Below are 22623 nucleotides of genomic sequence, written 5' to 3' on the forward strand. Positions count from 1 at the left end.
AAAGGACGGCCGCTCATGCACTGGGGGTCTTAGACACAACTGCACTGACAAGCTGTAAAACTGTCAGCATCCGGTTCAGTCACAAAGGACAAGAAGAAGCAGCTAGGAGGTCCTTTGCTGCTGTGGTATATTGACTTTTTGGATGAGCTGTGAAACCAAGGTCTCAGCCACATATCATCGGAGAAGACCTAGAGGCCTGTTGTCCTAATTATCTTGTCTGTATTAACCCCTTAGGTCCCTGCTAGGATTATGGTATGTGCAAGGAAATCACAGCTCTGAGTCAAGGAGTTAAACAATGAGCCTTTTGGAAGCAACCACAAAATTGGTATTGGGTACTTTAATAGAACTCTTTGTTCGTGGAACTTGTATGATTTTTTGTTTAATCAAAACATCAAAATCAGTCACCCTAAGTGTGATCCCTGGCAGCCTGGGATGAGTTGAGCGAGAGAATATATTTTTCTTGTTCTTTGCTCTACTAAAAAATGCTTTTTTCCTTCTTCAGAAATTAGCCGAACAAAGGAAGCACCAGTACAGCCTCCTGAAACAGCGCATTGAGCGTGAAAAGAAGATGTTTGTTATTGCTCAGAAAATCCAGGCACGCAAAGATCTCTTGGTGAGGGAGCAAAGACTTAACTCTTGGACTCTGCTTGTTGAGGGTCTTAGAGCTGAGAACAGATTGCGTCTGTGTGCGCACACATTTCCTTACTTGTTGTGGAGTATTTCAGGTAGCTCCTTATGAAAGTTACCTAGAAACATTCCAGCTGTAATGATAGCACAGATAACTTGTTTCTATGATATTGTACCCATTTGGGCTTTGTCCATAAATTTAGGGTAGAGAGTCAGTTCTCTGTGTAGCCTATTCAGTCTATTGTAAAGTGCTGTGTAAATTTGAAGTTGGAGCTGTGGAGTAGCAGAAGGGAGGAACGAGGAGGTTGTGGTCTCTCTAGGTTAGGAACAGATCCTCAAAATTCCAATGACTCTAAAGAGATTTCCTGTGTCAGTGGGGACTTGCCAGTCAAAGAACAGGTTGTGTGGTTAGCACCACAGTTAGAGATGAAAGAGCAGATGAAAATATCTTCTGCCCACTAAAGATGAGGAATTGCCCAGTTTCCACTGAACCTAATCTGCACCTTGAGTTCCACCAGCATTTCCATTTTCTCTCCTTAGGGTATGTTTCTCTTATCATTTGATGGGAAAGAAAATAATTGTTTGTTTCGTTTCAGGACAAAACTTACAAAGTGAAGGTGAAGAAAGAAACCGTAAATAGCCCAGCTGTTTACAAATTCAAATTCCAACGGAAACGTTAATTTTTCTGTGAAATAGTTTTTGACGTCCTTGTGTAGATCTAGTTGACATAACGAATATGTTGCTTCTTGTGGAGAAGTGCTGGTATTTTGTCAGTATCAGGCTTATTTTCACTGCAGTTTGACAAAACATTAAAGTAAGCCTTATGGGTATTTGTAACTATAACACCTTCCATTTAATAAATCCAAGAAGATTTCTGCTTCAGTTTTGGTATTTACACATTGGAAACCCCAGAAGAGGTGTCCAGATACCTTGGTTAAACCCTAAGAGAGAAATGCTGAGCTTGTAACTGCATTTTGTGTGCACAATACACAAACAAAGGGGAGACTGGGCCCTGACCAGGGAGAGGGGTAAAGTTTGTGGCTAGGGGATGGTGGTCTGCCTAGGTCTGGTGAAGGCTCCAGACCAGCTCTCTTGTCCTATTGTTCTAGATGGTAAAAGTCTAGGATCAATCTCTAAGCATCTACTTTATCTGTTCCATTGCATCTCCTTCCATTTTTCCTCTCGCTTGACTTCTCTGTTCTGTCTATTCATATTTATTTTGCAGAACTATAACACTTGTGAGGGGCATTGCATAAGGGCATGTTATTAAATCAATACTCTTCCCTGGCCGCAGGCTTATACAGTGGGGTTAAGGAGGAGCGATGTAGTGTGAAGGCAGAAATAGGTGGGCTTATCCCTTTCTCTCTATATTCCCTGTAAATAACTGTACAGTCCCCAAGAAAGCCACAGGTGCTACATAACTGCACCTGGGTCACATGAACTTGCTGCCTTTTGTGTTTTGGTTTCTTGTATCTCATAACTTTCCAAAAGGGCACTGCCTGCTCTGAGGGAAATTCCCAAACTGACCCAGTGAGCCTGAGCATAGGCATTCCTCAGATTGATACGTAGAAGGGGAAGCCACTCAGCCCCAGAGGCAAGGCAGCAGGATATCTGTTCTGTGTATACTTTGCTCGTTGCTGTGGAGTCTGAGTGCCTGGAGGGTGAATTCACATGGGGACAGTTAGTTGACATGTCCTTGGAAGCTGTGCCTGTGTGAGTACATTCGCTATCTCATGTCCCTTCAACCTGAGCCTGTCTGACAACTGAGTGCACATGAAGAGAACCCTTTGGATGCTCTTGGAGGAGAACTTACTTTGTTTCTTAGGCTGTAGTATAGATGTAGCTTATGCTGGCAAAACTTATGACGCTCAGGGGTGTGAATATTCCACCCCCTGAGCGATGAGTTACACCGACCTAAGCGTTCGTATGCCCAGCGCTGTGTCTGCAGGAGAGCTGCTCCTGCCAACATAGCTTATGCCGCTCACGAAAGTGGTTATTTTATGCCAACGGGAGAGCTTTCTCCCATCGGTATAGATTGTCTTCACCAGATGCGTTGCAGCGGTGCAGCTGTCTCGGTTCAGCTGAAGCGCTGTATGTATAGACATACCTTAAGCTAGAGTAAAACATTTTGGTGAAGGAGCAAGTGATGAATTGCCTACATAAGAACAGCCATACAGGTTCAGACCAAAGGTCCATGTAGCCCAGTATCCTGTCTTCCAATGGTGGCCAATGGCAGGTGCTTCAGAGGGAAAAGAACAGAACAGGTAATCATTTAAGTGATCCATCCTGTCACCCATTCCCAGCTTCTAGCAAACAGAGGCTAGGACCACCATTCCTGCCCATCCTGGCTAATGGGTTTATCCTCCATGAACTTACCTAGTTCTTTTTTGAACCCTGTTATAGTCTTAGCCTTCACAACATCCTTTGGCAAAGAGTTCCACAGGCTGTGTGTTGTGTGAAGAAATACTTCCTTTTGTTTGTTTTAAACCTGCTGCCTATTAATTTCATGTGGTGACCCCTAGTTCTTGTGTTATGAGAAGGAGTAAATAACACTTTATTTACTTTCTCCACACCAGTCATGCTTTTATTGACCTCGATCATATTCCCATTCTTCGTCTCTTTTCCAAGCTGAAAAGCCTCAATCTTATTAATCTCTCCTTATACTGCAGCTGTTCTATACCCCTAATAATTTTTGTTGCCCTTTTCTGAACCTTTTCCAATTCCATTATATCTTTTTGAGCTGGAGTAACCACATCTGCATGCTGTATTCAAGATGTGGTCATATTATGAAGTTATATAGAGACAATGTCTTATTTTCCATCCCTTTCTTAATGATTCCCAACGTTCTGTTTGCTGTTTTGACTGCCGCTGCACATTGAGTGGATCTTTGCAGAGACCTATCCGCATTGACTCCAAGATCTTTTTTTGAGTGGTAACAGCTCATTTAGACTCCATCATTTTATATGTTTAATTGGGGTTTTCTAATGTGCATCACTTTGCATTTATCAACATTGAAATCTCATCTGCCATTTTGTTGCCCAGTCACCGTTTTGTAGGAGAATAACGCCCAGAGTGAACTGACATGAAGTCCTTGTTATAAAAATGTCCCGGGAGGCTGGACTGTTTGTCTGGTTCGTCTGCCGAAAGGGGGGGGGAAAAACGCAGCAACAGTTGTCAGTCCAAATGTGTAGTAGAGATAATACTAGGCAGACAGATAAAACTGTCCTCAGATCTTTCTTCTCAGTGATGCTTTCGTGTGCAGAATCCAGGGCAGAAATGCTAATATGAATTCTGCATACTGTGCTGACTGCAAAATGTCTACTAATATTTAGTCCTGTACGTCATCAAAGCATGGTACAGATAAATGAATCTTCTCATCACTCTGGTGATGCATATAAGCCACTCATCTCTCTTCTGCAGAGAGCGAAATGGAGTCAGGCCAATATTTTCAGAGGTGCGGTGCCTGAAATTAGGATTCTGACTTTATATTGAGGCACCACAGTGAAAAGCAGGCCACTGCTAGAGCTGCAGCTGCCACTGAAATCCGAGCTCTAGGCACTCAGTTTCTGAGAACCAGCCTGCTTTGAAAATGCCTTCCTACAGATTTAGGGCTGGGCTTTTGAAGACGCCTAGGGACTGAAGTGCCATGGCATTTGAGTGCTCTGGTCCTTTGGCAACCCCAGCCAAAGTGCCTCACTTTAAGCGACTGTAAATTTTGCCAGTGTGCCATGTTCAAGAGCAGAGCCAGGTTTGGAACCTGACTTCTCCTGCATCACAGTCTCCATTAGACCAAACTGCCTCCCCTCCAATCCCAGGGCATATTCTAAACCATACTGACTACATCAATAAGTAGCTGGAGCTAATGACCCTCTTGCCAACCCTCCAGCCCCAGCATGAATGGACTTTGGCATGGCTGCTGTAGTTACAGGGAGAATTGGATTAAACAAAGGACAATTAAACTCTGCAGATGCAAGTCCCCCCTTAAATGGGTGTCTTTAGTGATCATCTAGCGTTCTGGCATTTAGCTGAAACATTGTCCCACAGACGTTTCCTTACTAAATGCGAATAAAACAGAAGAATATTTAAATAATGAATGAGCCAGCAGCACAAAGTATAATTTTATAGAATTCGTCCTACAACTGAGGGGCCCAGCAGATGGCAGTAGCGTTCCACAGCGTGGGGCTATGAGGCAGAGGACTAAGAGATGGGGTACAACTGCCATCCAACTCTCAGCCCTGGCTCTGAGGTGCATTGCTGTGTGTGGAATGATGTCCAGGACTTGACTGAGAAGTACAGTCTGCTTGGTAAATAAAGCCATCCCTTTAATCTCCAAGACACCAGTCGCCAGAATACTTTGTAAAGGTCTTCAGGTAACTTTTTTAAAAACTTGGGCAGGATCAGAACTCAGGAATTCCATGTCTCTCTCCAAGCATTTCTAAATTTTGGTGACTTTTTCAGAAACTACCACATTGTTCAAATAAAACAATGTGATCTTGTAAACATACCTGCCAATTTGCAAAGTGGGGTAAATTCATAAAAAGTTGCAGAATGTGATGATCAGCCAAATGATTATATTTCTGGAATAAAATATTTGGCAAATAATTTTTTACCCTTTGCCCAAGTGCAGTCACAAATATAGTCGCACTGGAATTCACTTTTGAATTTGAAAACATATTGGTGACGGATTTTCTGTTTTTCACATTCGTCTCCTGGGTTGTTATTGAAAGCTGTGGGAGGCAGGGCAAGGTCCTGTAATTCCCACTGTTTTCAGCTGCACAGTGGGAGCTGTCCAGCACGTCCTGCCATTTTGTCTCTATAAATGTCAATTAATGCGTCCACGCTTCTCTACACTGGGCATTGTGTAATCCCAGCTATAGGTACATGTTTGAATGAAGCCCTGATAGTGATACATGCACTGCAATACTTGGCCTGCGAACACAGCCATGCAGAGCAGCATGGTACCAGGACTTGTCAGAACATGAAGCAATAAAGCAAGTTGATGTCTGTCTGTAGCTTCTCCACTCAACTCCCAGCTGGCACTAGGGACGTTCTCCAAGTGACATGCTCAGTCTCACCACGTTTGGCTCAGCGTTTCGTGCTTGGCCACAGCGTTCTGTAAGGCACCTTGCACAAGCTGGGTGGTTCTCCAGGGTGCACAGCGGGGGAAGTTACTGGAACCCAAATCAGCTTTCTTTATATTTATGAAAACAAGAAAATGTGGCACCTGCCTGTCTCTAATTTAATTAGGAGGTGCCATGTTCTTGTGCATTGGCCAAGAGAACAGCTTAGCAGGTCCTCTAGGAGCCAGCTGCCTCTCACATGAAGCACCTTAGTATTCAATTCCAAGGGCCTCCAGGGCCTGACCATTCTGCTGAGGGCAGGCTTCTGGGGCTGTCAGCGTAACTCCGGTCCAGCTGTTCTAAAACTTCCCCCAACAGGAACGTTTCCAGGATTCCAGGGGAAACAGCTCTTTGTTATTTTGTTAATTAATGTTTCCCTGGAGTGTTTGCAACTGAAACAATATGGTGGCAGAGATGGGCTAGTGTGTGAGAATTTAGCAAATCAGTCACTTTCACTTACAAAAGAGAAACTGAACTCTGTTTCCCAGTGTTACTAACTTTCAAATTTATCAAAAGTCTCACGATAATTGGTGTTTTCCTTAAAACTCCAGCTCCTGGAGTCAGGTGGTTACTAGAGACTCAGCTTTTTAAAAAAAGTCAGTTTCTTCCTGGCTATGGAGAAAAGCCTGAAATGTAACCTCTAGAAGCTCAGTAACCAGAATGCAAAGTGCACATATTTTAGGCATCTCCTGATTGTTAAGGCAATCTGCTTGAATATTGAATGCTTGGGCTTGGCACTGGCAATATTCAGAAAAATGCAAAAAGCATAAGGTGTGAAAAATCAATAAGATTTTTTAAAATTAATTTTCAATGAATTCTGGTGTAATATGTAATACAGATTGGGAAATTCGTTTTAACAATCAATTGGGCTAAACTGTAAGATGTATTTTTATTTAACATCAATATGAAGGGAGCTCAGTGTATTGCATCAGTGACTTTTGGGGTGAAGCTTTCTTTGGGCTGAAATCAAAATGCCTAAATAAGTATAATCTTCATCCTTGTGTAAATTCAGCTGAGTTGCAACAAATACTAGAAAGGGTGGAAGAGAAAACCAGCAATTCAAAGCCTCAGTGGAAGAAATCAAGGCAATTCTGAGTTGACACAGCCTGAGCTAGAACGGCTCATCAGTGTAGGGTTTGGAATGTCCAGTGTGTGTAATGTCTGAGGCATGTGGCAAACACCTCACCATTGGCAAGTCAAGGCTGGTGATGGGCTAGTGACCTAACCCCTGGAAATGATCCAGCTATTCCCAATATCTTATAACAGGCAGGCTAGTAAGGGATGGAAGAGCTGATTGCACTCAGCTGGAGGTCTGTGGGGTTTCAAGCAGACATTGCTCTTTTATAGAAAGTGTATTTGAGCTCTGGCAGCTGTCCTGACTCTGTAGGGGGAATGCAGTGCCTCTTGTAATTGTGCTGGCACAAGGCACTTCTCCCTCATTCGGCTTGCTCACCGGCAGCCTGGGTCTCTTGCTTGCGGTTAGGACACAAGCTCCTCCCCTGCAAACTAAAGGCAGATGCACAGGAGGACAGGCTTCAGGTCCCTTCTCCATGGGAATTCTCCAAGTTCCTAGAGCACGGAAATAGTTGTCTTCACTGCGTACATTCAAACAGCTCCTTTGCTGGGAAGGTGGTGTGGAGCCTCTGAACCCTTGGGCACCAGTTCAAATCCAGCCTGTGGCAGTAGTGACTGAATGTTTTTAGCATCTGATGGCAAATGAGGAATAAGTTGGGATAAGCTCCCCACCCAGAGCCCATGCTATAAAATGTGACTTACAAGCTTCAGCTGAGGGCCTCAGGCTTCAATGGGCATTACATTAGAGAGTGAATCTACCTGCCCCCTCCCCCTTGGAAGTCAGGGCTGAGTCCTGCTCACTGCCCTGCGTTGCTGTGCTCAGCGGAGAACTCCTGGGTTGTCAGCACAGCATCTTTCACCAGCACAACATTCACACACACTATTTCAAAGAGCTAAAGAAAGTGATGTTCCTGTATCTCCTTGGCACATCCATCTTTGTGTCTGTACATCTCACAGGGCGGCCACTGCTCAACTTAGAGAGAAACATCCAGGTAATTAAATACTGGAAATGGTGTCACAGGTTAAACAAGGCCTCTTGGTGCCAGGAGCCTGTTCTCTGTGGTGCAGACGTGTGGGGCCAGCAGGAGAATTAAGAGCTGGGCACTTGCTGGAAAAGGGAAGGAGTTTGGGTTTTTCTTTATAGCCAAGTCAGTGCAGTTTCTGGTGTGTTTGGAGCACTGACATCCAGGGGCTGCTTGGCTTAATCAAGGTGTGTGTTCGCTGGAGAAGATCTCAGACCCCATTTTACCTGTGGAATCAGATTGGATGTCAGCTGCCATGTATGACACATGTCCCTTCAGGAGTCACTGAAGCCAGCTTCCCCTCACAGTCTGCTCCCTGCATATAGATACAATTATAAATACATTTGGGGAAATAAAGAAAAGGAGGGGTTTTAGCATGACCATTTGCATCTCATTGTCTTGTATTATCCCTTTGCTGTGTGTGTGTGTCTGTGTGTGTGTCTGTGTCTAAGGGCAGCCAGATTTCTGCTGCAGATGTGCTCTGCATGCCCTCGTGCAAGGCTTTGTTAATTTCACACTTGGGCCAGAGTGCCCTAGTGGTTCAGTCCAGTGTTCTGTGTGCAGAACAGGAGTCAGGAATTCTGGACCCAACACTTCCTCTCCCTGGACTCTTGGGTAAGTCACAAAGGGCCAGATCCTGGCCTGATTTGCATGGGATTGCAGAAGGCAAAAACCAGGGCAAGGTCTTGCCCACATTCCCTGCCCCAGTTTCCTCACCTCTAAAGGGGGTGAGAGCGGCTGGGGCTGCATGGTGAGGAGTCAATGCTCAGCGATTGTCTGTAGAACACTGAAGATGGACAGTCCCTAGGAGACAGGCGTATGAGCAGTAGCTGTGTCATCTTGGCCACACGCCAAGTATACTGCACGTTGAGGGTGTCATTGACCTATGAGCTGGTGTAGGCTCTAGAGAAGGGGAAATCAGTGGGTTCTTACATCCTCCAGCTGGTGCTTAAATGGACCTTGTGGGCAGGAGAGGAGAGTGTCTGCTTGTTGCTCTGCTACTAAAATGATCAGAACAATGACTGAACCAACAAGTTCCTTGGTGAGGAGATTCCCTGCAGCTTGCTGAATGCAGATATCAAAATACCCCACAGCTTCACGGCTTGGGTTTCAGGTGACTCTGAATAATATTCTGCCATATAACAATTTCATGTGATTCCTTGTTCAAGCTCAAGAACTCAATTGATAATGACTGCCTATAAAAGTTAATAGCAGGGTACATTAAAATGTTTGCAGGATTATCTCTAGGCAACTGCAGCGCTCTATTACTAGCAGCAGAGTCAGAAGTCCGTAAGCATATCAGATGGGTTTCCTGTAGGCATCATTTTCAGAGGGAGCTTGATGCAGACGGCAGGTCAGCGCAACAGGCCTGGATTTCCCAGTCACTACTCAGAAATAGCCCTAGTGCCTGAAGGTTCAGCAGCAGCACCAAAGCCCCTTCCCTGGGATAGAACCACAAGCCCAGCCCCAAACAGGATCCTAGTTACCAGTGAAACCGTCTCAGGGCCCAGCTGTGGCCCTGCCCTGCTGCCCAAAAGCCAGGAGCCTGCACTGGGGTAACGACACTGAGTGGGGCTTAGGAGATGTGGGTTTAATTCCTGGCTCTGCCACGGACTTCCTGAGTGACCTTGGCCAGGTCACTGAATCCCTCTGTACTCACTCTGAAATGCCCCACTGGAGCGGGGCTGTTGTTAGCAGTTCAAAGGCTATGGCCATTGAAATCATAGGCAGGAACAAGGCCTGGCTGGTGAAGTGCATTGCTGAGGGCCTTCCAGGGGCTCTGAGGGTGGCCCAGATGCTGATCTGATAGAACACACTGCTTCAAGCCCAGCTGCTCTTCCCAGACCAGCAGAAGCTTCCTAGCCCTTTCTCATATTCTTAGGTGCGGTGATGTACCCAGGGTCGCAGAGCAGTGGCAGGGCTCTTGATTTCTAGCCCTGGCTTTGACAACTGCAAGGCAATTAATGTTCGCAGCACAGGGCAGTGATTAATTGTTATTAAATGTAGCAGGATAAAACCTTGAGTCCTCTGAGCTCCCAGGGTGGTTTGGATTCTCCCAGCTCCCCAAACTGGCCAACCCACAGGACAACAGGTGTGGGCTGGGCTTTTGACATCTGGCCAATCACAGGACAACAGTCAGAGTGGGACTCACAGGAAATCCCAGGCTAGAAGCTTTCTTATCAAACTTGGGTGCAAAATTCAGTTTTTCCTTTCAGCCAAAAGCTCCTGGTCAAATGAACTTGAGGAGAGTTTCTAATAAATAAATAGACGATGCAGCCATGCGTCTTGGCAAAGCAAGCTCTGTCACAAAGTGCAAAATACCAAAATATTTATTCTGCTGTCAGTATAATGTTATGTACTAAAAGTTTTTAGCATAGGACGAGATCTAAGGTGAATGGTGGGCTCTGAGCAGGTCAGAATCCATTATTTAGTGAGAACATGGTCCCAGGATGTTCCTGGCTTGGCAGACCTGCAGCCAGAAATAGGAAGTTAGTGAATATAGATCATCATTTACTTAAGCACTAGCCCTGATGCACCTTTCTAGGGAAGCTCTAATTTATTATGCATTGTCATTAGCTGCAGCAGGCAGCAGGGCTTTCATTAGAGCTGGAGTTAAGGTCTGTTTTGGCTGCCTCATCAGCATCAGTGAACTGCGTCCCTGTGAGGTTTGATACAATTTAATTAACCTAATTAAAAGCTCTGATTGCAGAGATGATTGGGGTAGAGCCAGCAGCAACTGCATATTTATAACGAGCTGGAAGGTGTGGGACTGGAGCCAAATGATATGCATCTCTAATGAGCTGGTGCTATTGAAGTGTGGATTTGGAACACTAACATTTATTTTTGGCAACAATGGCCAGTTTATCTTTACATAGAAGCAATCCCGGCTTGATCAGATGGAACAGGCAGCTCAGTGCAGCGTTCCGTCCCTGGGTCTCCCCTGCCCAGGTGAAAGCTTATGTCCAAGCAGACACACCGCACCCCCACCCCAATGTACATACACCCCTGCCCACCCTGCACGCGCATGCCCAGAGTGACGCGTCCACACACACCACGCGCTAACAGATGAGTGTCACTGCGAGGGACAGGGACAGGGTGTTGCATGAGGAACACAACAGAAGTGATGGGTGCATTGGCTGGGGAGCCCCTCCCCCCCTTTGCTATCCACTGTCTTCCCTGAGCCAGACACAATCTCCCAAGGAGCTGGCAGCAAGCCTGCACTGGACCAGTCCAGGGCTCAGCCATGGGAGAAGGAGACCCAGACCCAGCTGCCTGGTAGGACCCTGAGGGACCGGGAAAAGCCCCATTTGGAAGGCAAGTGGGACAGAGGGGTAATGAGCCTGGGGGACGTTGGAGTGAGGAGCTGGCCAGACCAGTTCTTGTTTTGCAAAAGAAACTCCCACAATGGCAGCTCCTCTTCCAACTTCCCCTCCAGCTCCAGACGATTCCACAGCTCCTGGCCCAGCCCATCTGCACTCCCGCTTGCCACCCCAGCCCTTGGCTGTGCAAACACCGCGTTACCCACAGAGCTGGGCTGAGCCAGGACTGAGGTGTCACGCACAAGCAGCGAGTGTTTCCTCCGCCAGCAGCACAGCTCAGCTGGGACAATGGCCTCTCCGTCTCACCCAGCAGCCTGCTGGGATGTTCTCTTTCCTTACCAGGGCTGGGATTGCTGGCTCTACCCAACCAGTTCCTAGCACAGGGCGACCTGAGCCCCTGGTGGAAGGGAAGGGGCAGCAGCCCCTGAAGCCAGAGGGTGACCTGCCATGTGCAGTCAATCCTTTGTGTGCTGGGCGTTCAGTCACCCAGTGAATTATAGTAACTGCCTGTGCCATTCTGAATCCCCAGAAAGGCTCCTGGGACGAGATCAGTCTGTTCTCGGAGATTCCATCTGACACGCCAGCGAGGCCCTGGCTTTATTTTAAACCAGCAATCTGTGCCAGCTCACTCCTTCAGCAGATGGTGGTGTCAGTACGGAGGTGTCAGAGGGGCTGTGGCCTCAGGGAGCGGCGGGGGAAGGAAGGTCTCGGGCTCCTCCACCCCCAAGGCAGTATCAGCACAGGGCATCAAGGGTGGCTAGCCAAGCATAGCCACGGGTCCTGCCTCAAGGAGCACGCAGCGACAATCAGACACACAGCACATAGCAGGATCAGGACATGCGTCGGTATCAGCATGTGCAGGCCAAGGCCTGGGCTCTGGGCATCTTGGGTTGGGGGGTCAGCTCTGAACCCCCCCACAGTATTGATTCCCACCCCCCAGTAAAGCACCCAGGGCCTGGTGGAATGCTGATACCAAGCAGGCTGGTAGAGGAGCCCCAGGGATCGAAGACGTGGGCCCAAATCGCAGCGGGTCCCCAGGGACAGAGCAGCCTCACCATGACCCCAGCCTGAGCTGGCAGGGCTTCCTTCCCATCCTGTAGCAGGCGGAGAGCCGCTGAGAGCTGGTGCCAGCCCCACACAGCAGCAGGCGGGGTTTGGGACAAGGGCTGTGTGTGGGGGAGCAGAGAAGGGGCAAGGCAAGCTGGAGGGCTATGTTCGCAGAGCAAGTGCCGGCAGGGGGGACAGGCTTTTCAGTCCCCCTTCCCCTCCAGGTGCCCCACACAGCCACAGCTCAGATCGGGGAAGGGCCCCTTCCCACACCCCACCCCGCACTGCATGGGGCATGCAGTGCTCCTGCCCACTTGAGAGCTGCTGCAGTGCCCCTCGCCACTGCCCACTCACTGCATCCCCAGGGGTGGCCGACGAGCTGCTCCCCCTGCATTGGCAGCTGCCTGCCCCGCTGTGCTGCTCCAGTGGGCTGTGGGAGCCGCAGGCAGACAGATGGGGGAGCCACCAGCCACTCTCGCCTGCTCTCTGCCGTGGGGCTAGGCTGTCTGGTCACCCTACGTGGGGCGGAGGCTTGCCCTTGAAGGCTGCCTGGCCCCCTGGACCATGCACTAGGGTAATGGCTGGGAGGTGTCACAGCTGAATTCAGGCCTCAGCTTGGTACTGAGGGAGGAGACAATTCTTAGTTACTTTAACAACCCACCTGTTTCCTCTGCCAATGCTGTGGGGCCTGGAAGGTGGCTTACTGCTCACTGTCTGTCCCCCCAGCTGCTTGGGACCCCAAGTGACACTGTGCGCCCCAAAGGAGAGCATCACACTGCCCTCCAGAACGGCCTGTCTGTCACAGATGTAATCAGTTGATTAGTCACAATCCCCTCTGACTCGGAGGCAGTGAGTGAGCTGGATAATCCGTGCCTGGTGAGGCTGCTCCTGCCAGGGGCTCCGTTACCTGAGCCCAGTGGGGGCTTTGTGCTTCTGTAACACTGACAAACCCCGGTCGTCGGCGGGCAGGATCGAACCGGGGACCTCTGGAGCTTAGTGCAGGAGCCTCTACCGCAGGAGCTAAAAGCCAGCTGGCTCTGAGCGAAGGCTGTCGAGCAGACTCATTTGAACTCTCTCTAAGTGGTCTCGGTGCCACTAGATGGGACAGACCCCCCGCCCCTGCCCCAGGAGGTGTGTGGGTTTCACTTCCTCCGCCCATTGCAGGGCTATCCCACCTTGAACGCAGGTGGAGAGCGGGACGGAGCCAGGAGCCACTGGGGCTCAGTTCTCCCAGGCCGGAGGCTGTCTGCAAACATCAAGGGTACCTCACCCTGAGCCACTCCTCCTCAGCGGCTCCCCAGCCCCGTGCAATAGTTGGGCCCTTGTGTCCCATGTAGCCCGCCAAGGCCCTGCCTTCCAGGGACCCAGCTGGTTGTGCCGCGTCTCTCCCTGTGTCCCTTTCCTGAGCTGTCCCCACTGAAGTTTGGGGCCATGTTAGTTCCCACCTCGGCTCTCAGCAGAGAGGGGGAAGCGGGAAGTGCCAGGCGGAGAGGAGGCAGCATCAGACCATCTATCCTGGCCCAAGCCTCCTATACAGCACAAGGGGCCACAGCTGGGAGGCTAAGCCTGCCTGGGAGACTCTAGCTGCAATAATTACACTAAAAAGAGCCCTTCTGATAATGAAGTTGAAAGGAAAGCGAAGATAATCTACATCTGCAAGTGCCATTAATCTTTAAAACTGGAACGATCCGTGAAAGCGCTGCAGGGCGTATGAAGTAAGGTGTGATTCACGTCTGCGCCTTCCCAGCGCAGCCTCCTGAGCGGCTGATTTATTGGAACAAGGCAACTTTCCTGCATTGTTTCAACAGAGCAATGTTACATAATACGGTAAACTGTTTTGCTTTCTTTATCAATCAAAGCCTCTCCTTCATGTTTTTAATCATCTCACAGTCGTTCTTCTACAGCCAGACTCGGAGAGCAGCAGACGGGACTGGGAGCTCTTTGAGATCCAGGGCCCTCACTCCGCAGGCATGCGGCCTGCAAGCGCAGAGTTTTGCTCCCACTTTGTCTCCAGAGACACTTGGACCCTGCACAAATTAACCAACCTGGGCCCAGGGGCTGCCAGTGTCAGCTCCCAAACGCACAGGAGGGCAGGTGGGAAGGAGCCGACCCAGTGGCCACGTAGTAATTTGACCTGACCAGGAAATGAGGGTCTCTAATGGATCCACAGACACACACGCACTGAGAATGCGCCGAACCTCCCATTCAGGCTCAGCCTTGGGACGGTGAGCCAGGAAAGGCCCCCCGATCTCGGTTGCCTGGAGGAGACGGGAAGTGATAGATGGCCTGCAAGCGTTTGACTGAAACACTCCCTGAAAACTGCAGCTAGTCCCTGGAGACATGTCAGTGCCTCACTGCTGATAATCCCTTAGGGCTGGTCTACCCTGAAACGTCCATTGGCAAAGCTACGTCTCGCTGGGGTGTAGAAAGCACTATGCCAACCTAACCCCCGGTATAAACAGCGCTAAGCCAACAGAAGCATTCTTCCATCAGCCTAGCTCCTTCCTCTTGGGGAGCTGGATTTACTCAGCGACCAGAGAACCCCTCCCATCGCTGCAGTGAGCGGTTTGAGTGTAGACGTACCCGCAGTAATCTACAGCTGCTTGGAGCAAGAGGGACACACTGTGTCTGAAAGCAAGGATGACACATAGACCAATGGCCTGAAACTATAGTGCTGGGCATTCTTTCACCCAGGCTGTCCAGCTCCCATCCCGTGGCAGACCCCTTGCTGTGCACTGGGCCCCTCTGTCTAGAGCTCTGTGACATGGGGGCCCATTGCTCATCAGGACAAGCAGAGTGGCTGCTGCAGGGCTGAACATGCATCACCCTCTCCTTATGAGAGGCTTCTCCTGCCCTTGAAGCTATAGTTTGGGCATCCTCTGCTGTGCCAATGCCCCTGTATGCTGCAGGACGATGAGCCAAGGAGCACTGCAGGGAATAATTCTTATCCAAGGCTAGGGCTGGTGAGAGCTCCTTGTTCTCCCCAGATGGCAGAACACAGCAGGCATGGGTTCATGTTGGCCAAATAGTTTAGCACTGTGCCTGTGTCACTCAGGTGTACTCGCCCCATCCCTGTGCCATCTCCATCCCCTGTGCCACCCGGGTCTACCCTCCGTCCCTGTGCCTTCTCCATCCCTGAGCCACCCAAACATACCCACTCCATCTCTACCTTGGCTGCTTTCATTTTTTAAATAGCTCTCTCGGAATGCATTTGCTTCTATTTTCATGGTGGATTGATTTGCTGAGACGACCTTTTAACTGAATCTGAAGAGAGGTGGGTAGCTGCTTCTCATCCCAGCCCTGGAAATGCTCCTGACCTGTGACTTTGAACCAGTTCAAAGCTGCACTCGGCTCTGACTTTTGGCCGTACCTCTCAATAGCTCCTTATTAATGGAATTTTCTCCTGCACACCCAGAGAAGACCTCAGAAAGGCATTTTCCCTCACAGTTTCCTTAACCGCCTGCACCAGCTTGTGGATTGATAATATATTCCACATATTTTTTAGCCCTTTCAAAGCACGTGCTCCCTCTTTCAGCTCATTTGGAGGTAGCGGCGGCTGCTGGAGACAGGCTGCCGAAGTGGGGCTGGCCAAGCACAGAGCTCAGATGTGGGGAAGGCTGGATCTGCCATTCAGGTTTTCTTCTGAACTGCGCTTCACCCCATTAAAGAGTTTCCTGTGCTGCCTCTGCACTGGGTCCTGGCTGCTTACTACAGAAACCTCATTATAACAGGCAGCCAAGCAGCCTCTGAGACACCTCACTCACAACTACATGTGCTAATGGCTCCAGCAATGGTTCCTGGGAGCTTTAAAGAATACGTCCTCCAGGACGCTCATCCAGAGGAACCTCAATTCCTCAGTTATCAATACATTAGCAGCTCCACTAGCTGGATGTGGCTTTGTTATTTGTTGGGCCTCAAGCAACACAGCATCTACATGTCAGTGTCGAGCCCAGTGCAGCCCTCGGTGACTCTTACTGTGACTGTGGGGAAAATGCCCTTTGCAGAGTTGCCAACTCTCGTGATTTTGTCATGAGTCTCACGATCATTATTGTTTCCCTTAAAGCCCCAGCTCCTGGAGGCAAGTGGATCTGGGATGATGTCAGCCTTCATTGCTACAGAAAAAGTAGCTTTCTGGCCCTTGTGGCTGTGGAGAAAGCATCAAAATGTGACCCCAGTTCATCCTGAAGGCTCAAAAAAGCAGAAGGCAAATAAAAAGAACCCCACATTTATTCTTGTAAAGAATCTTATTCATGATTGTAAAGCCAATCTTGTGATTGTTGGAGAGCCTGACTCAAGATTTTTGGGCACATGGGGTTGGCAATACGGAGGGATCTATAGGGACCACTCCCCCCCCCCCAGCATTTAACAGCACACAGCACTGCCCCTAGTGCTGCAGCAGTTGGTGTTAGTTGATTCAGATCACAGCCCCTCCAGTGCCACACTGGGACAAGCACGGCCTCCGAGTGCAAAGCACCTGACTGAGTCACCCCTACCAGGGGCTGCGAGACTGAAGGGTTCCTTGGAAGTCTTCTAGCCAGATATTGAGCCAGCCCAGAGGGCGGAGCTTGTGAATTTAGAGAGAATCCTAGAACAAGAACATATGCTTGCAAAATTCTGGGCTGCAAAATTTACCAAAGCGTCTTATAGGAAAGCATGCAGGCCAGACATGATATAATGATACTGTGAATATTTTTAATGCAAACCAACAAGAGACGAGGAGGACAGCTAGCATCAGGGAGTGACTTTGAATTTGTAAATTTATTTGCATATATAAATCCATCAGTGCATTCCCTGTGCATAGCCATTCAACTGTCAAAACAAACCTACCCCCCAGAGGGATTCCCAGGGATTATTATCCCAGAGAGTGAATAAGAGAAGTACAACAAGAAACCACATTTATCAGCAACTCTTCCCACGTGCAGGACTCAACACCTCTAGCAGTGAGTGGGGGATCCGCCCCCATCACCAGGTGGGGAGCTGGGGTGAGGTCAAATGGGTGCTTGGCCTGGGGTAGCCCCTCCTAAGAGGGCCAGCTCATGACCACTGGGGTGAAGCACACAGCTGCTGGGAGGGTCACATTTTTCAGTGCCGTGTTGCCCTAGCAAACAAATGTCCCAGGATGTAGACAATAATGTTTTTATGAGACTCTAAATTTTCGACTCAAATGCTCTTTGTAGTGGACTAATAGCCAACACGTGCCTCTTCGTCTCATGCTGAACTTTCATCGTCCTGCAGGGAAAGAAAAGGCCCTGGTGAGTCTGTACACTGAGCACTTTGTTCTCACGGATTTACAGAGCAAAGAGAATAATGTATTGAGACTCTCAGCCCGTGCCAGTTTGGCTTCACTTGCCCTTCTGAACTTGCCCTGAGAGATAATGTTTCCTTCTAATCTGCTGCCGTCCACCTACAGAAGGGACCCGATGAATAATTCTCCCAAACAAGCCTTTATTCTTAAGGCTGTAGCTGGCCCTAACCCTTTCTCCCTCGTACAGAGTAATGGTTGTGTTCATTCCATGATAATAGCCCGCGCTGTATTCCAACCCACACTTGCCATGGCCACACAAACAAGGTTCAGGCTGCATTACGCTCCAGATAATGCTGCTCATTTGGCATTACTGAAAAGAATGTGCCATGGATCAAGGATCAGCTGTACTGCAGAGGCTCTGGTTTCCCATCCCCGCAGGAAACAAGTGCAGCGTCCAAAGGGTTAAGGCGTTTAGCATCATCAATACATTTTAAAGGCAGCATTTCCCCTAGGTTCAGGTATAAACAGCAGTTAAGAGTTGCCTATTCATGTGTATTCTCTTCTTTTCAGGCTCTTGTGCCACCCCCTCCCTGTGGTATTTGAATGTGTCCCTGGGGGCTTCAGCAGTCGCCCCTGTTATATTTCTAGCAGGCAGGAATGAGAGATCTTTTCCTGTTTCTCTCGTACACAGACATCAGAACTTGATGTTCGGGTTCCAAAGCCAAAGGGTAGCCTCTGTAGCAAGGGAGGCCAGGTGTTGGAAATCACCCTCCAGGTGGTGAGTTGGGCACTCTGCCAGCCACCATACGAGTTATATTCTGCAACGCTGCCCCCAGTAACAGCGTGGGGAGGAAAACAGGCCAAGCGGGTGCGTGACTCTGACAGCTTTGGACGAGCAAGAGAGTTGCCTGCTGAGGCTGGTCCAGGATCTGCGATCAAGTGGCCAAGGAGGCAGGTGCAGCGATGGACTCCTGAACGTACTTAGTGTGTTAGACTCACTTCTCCACTGAGGCTTCCACGTGGAGGATGTAATTTTCAGCTCCCTGGCAGCACTGATTGGCCGTGCATGGAAAAGGGCCAGTGGAGCCTTGTCCAAGCATGAGTGAGCTGCCATAATAAAGCGGGGTTGAGAGCTCAGCTGTGGTGTCAGGCTCTGGCCCGCAGGAGTGGGATGCCTCCCCTGAATATGAGCAGCCCTTTGAGTTGGTGCTGCATGCTTTGTCCTGCCTGAGAGTCGGGCATCAGTCAACCAGAGATCCCATAGGTTGGTCTCCAATCAGACTGAACAGTAATGGCAGCTTGCGGAAGGCCTGGTGGAGCACTAGCACGTACAGACTGGAGGCTGGTGTATAATACAAGCAGTCAATAATAATATGGGGGGCCGAATTGAGCTCTGGGTCAACACGCGCAGGGTGGCGACTGATGCTCAGACACAGAGAAGTAGCCAGCTGGAGCAAACATCAGGCCATACAGACATATGAAGGAGCAAAGGGTCTGTTCCCCGGGAGGTTTTTGTATCAAGGTGCGATGGGAAGAGATTGGGAAGCAAGTCTGTTGCCTTCACGTGGTGCCCTCCATCAGCAGCAAAAAGTGAAGCTAAAGTAGAGGAAATGCAGAATTGGAGCTCAAGTTTTTGTTGTAAAAAGCGAAAGACAAAGACAGCTAGAAGGGGGTGTCCAATGGGGTCCCTTTCAGGGCCAACATCACAAACTCTGATGATGGGCCAGCTCTCCAGGCACTGCACCTCAATACCCAGGGAATCTCAGCGTCCAAGGAGGATATCTCCCTCCAGCTGGCCAGAGAACACAAAGCACACGTTGTCTTGCTTCAGGAAACACATGTTGCTACTGACACTCAACTAGCAAGGCCTGAGTTTGCTATTGTGTCTCAGGGGATGGGAGAGGTACACAATCAACACACTACACACTCGCTGGCTACTCTGGTTCTAGAAACTGTCCACCTAGCAATGGCGGAGATGACGACTTCTCTGAACATACCCAGGGCAGCTACATCTGCAGCAGAGAAACATCAATAATTATCAGCACAGATTTTATGGAGCCTTTTAATAGAATAAAGCTAAGCTGAGGTCAGACAGTGTAGCCAGGCACTGACAGGGGCTCTCTTCCTAGCAGTAGCTCCTGAGCTAAAGAAACAGCTAAAGGTCACTCTGCGATATCACCTAGAAAGGCTAAAAAACCTCCTAGACCATCAGTTCTTACTGGTCTCTGCACTGAAGTTGGCTGAAAAAGTCTCTTTACCAAAAGGAGGTTACCAGGGCTGATTTTTGACATATCATTGATATAATTATTATTTACTGCTAAGTGACTGAATCTCTTCAGAGGCTGGGGTTTGCATTGTGTGTGTATTTTTGCATATGCCAATAGCTGGGTGTGTAGGGATGTGGTTGTGTGTGTGTGAGCCATGTGTGTGTTGAGTGGAGCTGCGCTGATTGTTTATCTCTGCCCTGTTTATGCTTGGAAGGGGATTTTCCCTCCAGGAAATGGAAGAAAAAGGAAAACACATACGCACATACAGACACGTGTGAACACATGAACATACACATGACAAACCACACATACACAGAGTCAGGTGAACACACATGCATTATAGACACCAGGTTCCCTAATTCTCAATGAAGTGGTGTAAAGAAGACAAAGGATGGCTGATAGCAGCTTGGCTTCTTTCTTTCTTTCTTTCTTTCTTTCTTTCTTTCTTTCTTTCTTTCTTTCTTTCTTTCTTTCTTTCTCTGTTCTACTGATTTACAATACAGCCTGTGGGTCCCATGCCACCCAGCCTGGGAACAGTTCCATGGAACATGGTACCCCCTACAAATATTAGCTTCTCCCCTTTTCCAGAGGCCCCCAACAAAGCACTGAAATATTACGACACAGGACAACTTGTTCAGAGCAATCAGGAGCACTGAAAACCTGAGCAGGAACGGCTGTGTCCTTTGTGTATCATGAGGCTGGAATCCTGCCAAATTCCTCTGCACCCACAGCCTCTATTAAATGCGTCAATCATTCCTTGGCAAGCCAGGCCCCAGAGAAGAGTTGAGAAGCAACTTCAGACATTTCAGCTGCTTTCATTAAAAGGTGAAAAATACAGGCTTAGCGTGAGCTGGGGCTGTGCTGCAGCTGCACAGAGAGCTGGGAGCAGAGGATGAGAAAGTGTGGCAAGGGCCACAGGCTGAAGCCCCTGGAGAATCTCCCAAGTCTGTGACGCGGCTCCCTTGGGTTTTCACTGTTGCAGTAGAACGCCAGGAGTGTCCCTGTGCCGGGCTCAGGTCCTTGCTGTGCCGATGGTGAAGTTAAGAGGGGGGGTTGCAGCAGGAGTGGTTCAGGTGTCCAGAGGCGCCATTTCAGATTTGGGGGAGGAGGGCAACTTTAATTGTGATTCCGGGGGCTACTTAGGCACCTGAAAGCTCTAGGGTTTTTTGCAGATAATAACTTAGAAATTAACTGGCAGGAGCACTATATCTAATTCCTATGTAAAAAAAGAGGATTTAATAAATATTAGACCCACTCAGCTCTAATACTAACATGTTCTCACATCTTGTGTCAAGTCACTTAAGGGACACTGGTTAGGTTTAAAATTTTAATGTATATTCTTTGTTACTAACTCTTAAATACAGCAATTGAAACAACTGTAGAAAAAATCTAGATGACTTTCTATCACTTTTTTGCAGTTCATCAAGCTTGGACTAGATCATTTAACTTTGGAAACATCCTACTAGGGCAAGGCCCCGTGAGTTTATACGGCACCTGCCTGGGGCTCTAGAGGTGTTACCTCACTACAAATAATAGACTAGAAACTAACCTTACACAGGAGTGAAACTGACACTTCCAAGTCACTTTCACAGTATTGCCAATCCCAAATGTTCAAAAATCATGAATCAGGCTCATCAAAAATCACGAGATTGGCTTTAAAATCGTGAGATTGTGTAAAAATAACAGCTCTGGGGTTCTTTTTATTTGCCTTCTGCTTTTTGAGCCTTTAGGGTGCACTGAGGTCATTTTGAAGCTTTCTCCACAGCCACGAGGACTAGAAACTTCATTTTTCTTTAAGAACGAAGGCTGAAATCGTCACATATCTCTTGACTCCAGGAGCTGGGGCTTTAAGGAAAACAATAATCATGAGACTCATGACAAAATCCTGAGAGCTGGCAACACTGCTTTTACTTCTGTTTAAAGGCTAGTTACTTTCCAGAAGGCTCTTAAACACAACGCTACAGCGATTGAGTTACAGTTCTCACAGGAGAATATTTAAAACCAAACACCAAGAAAATTCTATATTTAAAGTTGAGAATAAAACAGACTTCTGAGGTATCTCAGGCCCACTGCAGTCAGGAAAGGCAAACAGGCACAGAAGCTCTGGGCAGCTCTTCCTTTAGAAAGAAAGTTGGAGGGTCACATCTTCTAGTCCTTAATCAACTAAAACCACTGTTGACATCAGTGCCTCCACTCATAGATACAAACATAACAGTGAACATGTGATAACATGTGGGATCAGTAACTATATACCTCATACTTAAATATCTGAGCCATCTTACCCAGAGTCACACAGCTTAGATGCACTGGCTCAGGGACTGGATTTTCTGGCATATTCTGAACAGTGCTAAGCACACAGATAGTGCTCAGTGAATAATGCAAATCATGACAATAATCGTCGACTTTATGGACTCTGTGGATGCAGTTTCTGTCCTTTGTTCTGGAATTGGCCTGGATACAGCTGAAACCCGAAGAATTTGAGGCATAAACACATCAGATACTCATACGACACTTTCTCATTCCTTCCTTTTCTCAAACTCAGAACAAAAAATGACTGAACAAATTGGTTCTCAGTTGAAATGTAAAATTGCCCAGCAGCCATTGCTCTACAACCCAGCCTGGGGCAGAACCTGCCACCCCTTGGGAGTTGAGTGATCTCCTCTCATCTGACTCTCAGTCTCCAGCCTTCCTGACCTCTGTGCTGCTTTCCATGCTGTCAACCATGACATCCATCCTGGGACCATTTGCTGGAGTCTCAGAGAACTGGCCGCCTTAGTTTTGCTCCCTCTATCAGAGTCCTCTTTTTCTGCCACATGCAGCAGAGAGAGAGGCTGGTCTGCCCCATGGACTTTCTCTCTGACCCCAGGCCAATGCTTTAAGGACAGAATTTCAAAGGTTTTT

At 48.4% G+C, this 22623-nt stretch overlaps 1 protein-coding gene across 1 annotated transcript in view; it reads left to right on the forward strand.

Annotated features, from left to right (window-relative positions):
- UTP11 (UTP11 small subunit processome component) overlaps positions 1-1509 on the forward strand; it is a 99832-nt gene extending 98323 nt beyond the window's left edge. The window contains exons 8-9 of the mRNA XM_065576932.1: positions 503-613; positions 1224-1509. Coding sequence (XP_065433004.1) covers positions 503-613; positions 1224-1307 — 195 coding nt within the window. The 3' untranslated portion in view covers positions 1308-1509. The remainder of the gene's footprint in view (positions 1-502; positions 614-1223) is intronic.
- The last annotated feature ends 21114 nt before the right edge of the window (positions 1510-22623 follow it).

The sequence above is a fragment of the Chrysemys picta genome, chromosome 23, assembly GCF_011386835.1.
Source record: "Chrysemys picta bellii isolate R12L10 chromosome 23, ASM1138683v2, whole genome shotgun sequence".
NCBI lineage: Eukaryota > Metazoa > Chordata > Testudines > Emydidae > Chrysemys > Chrysemys picta.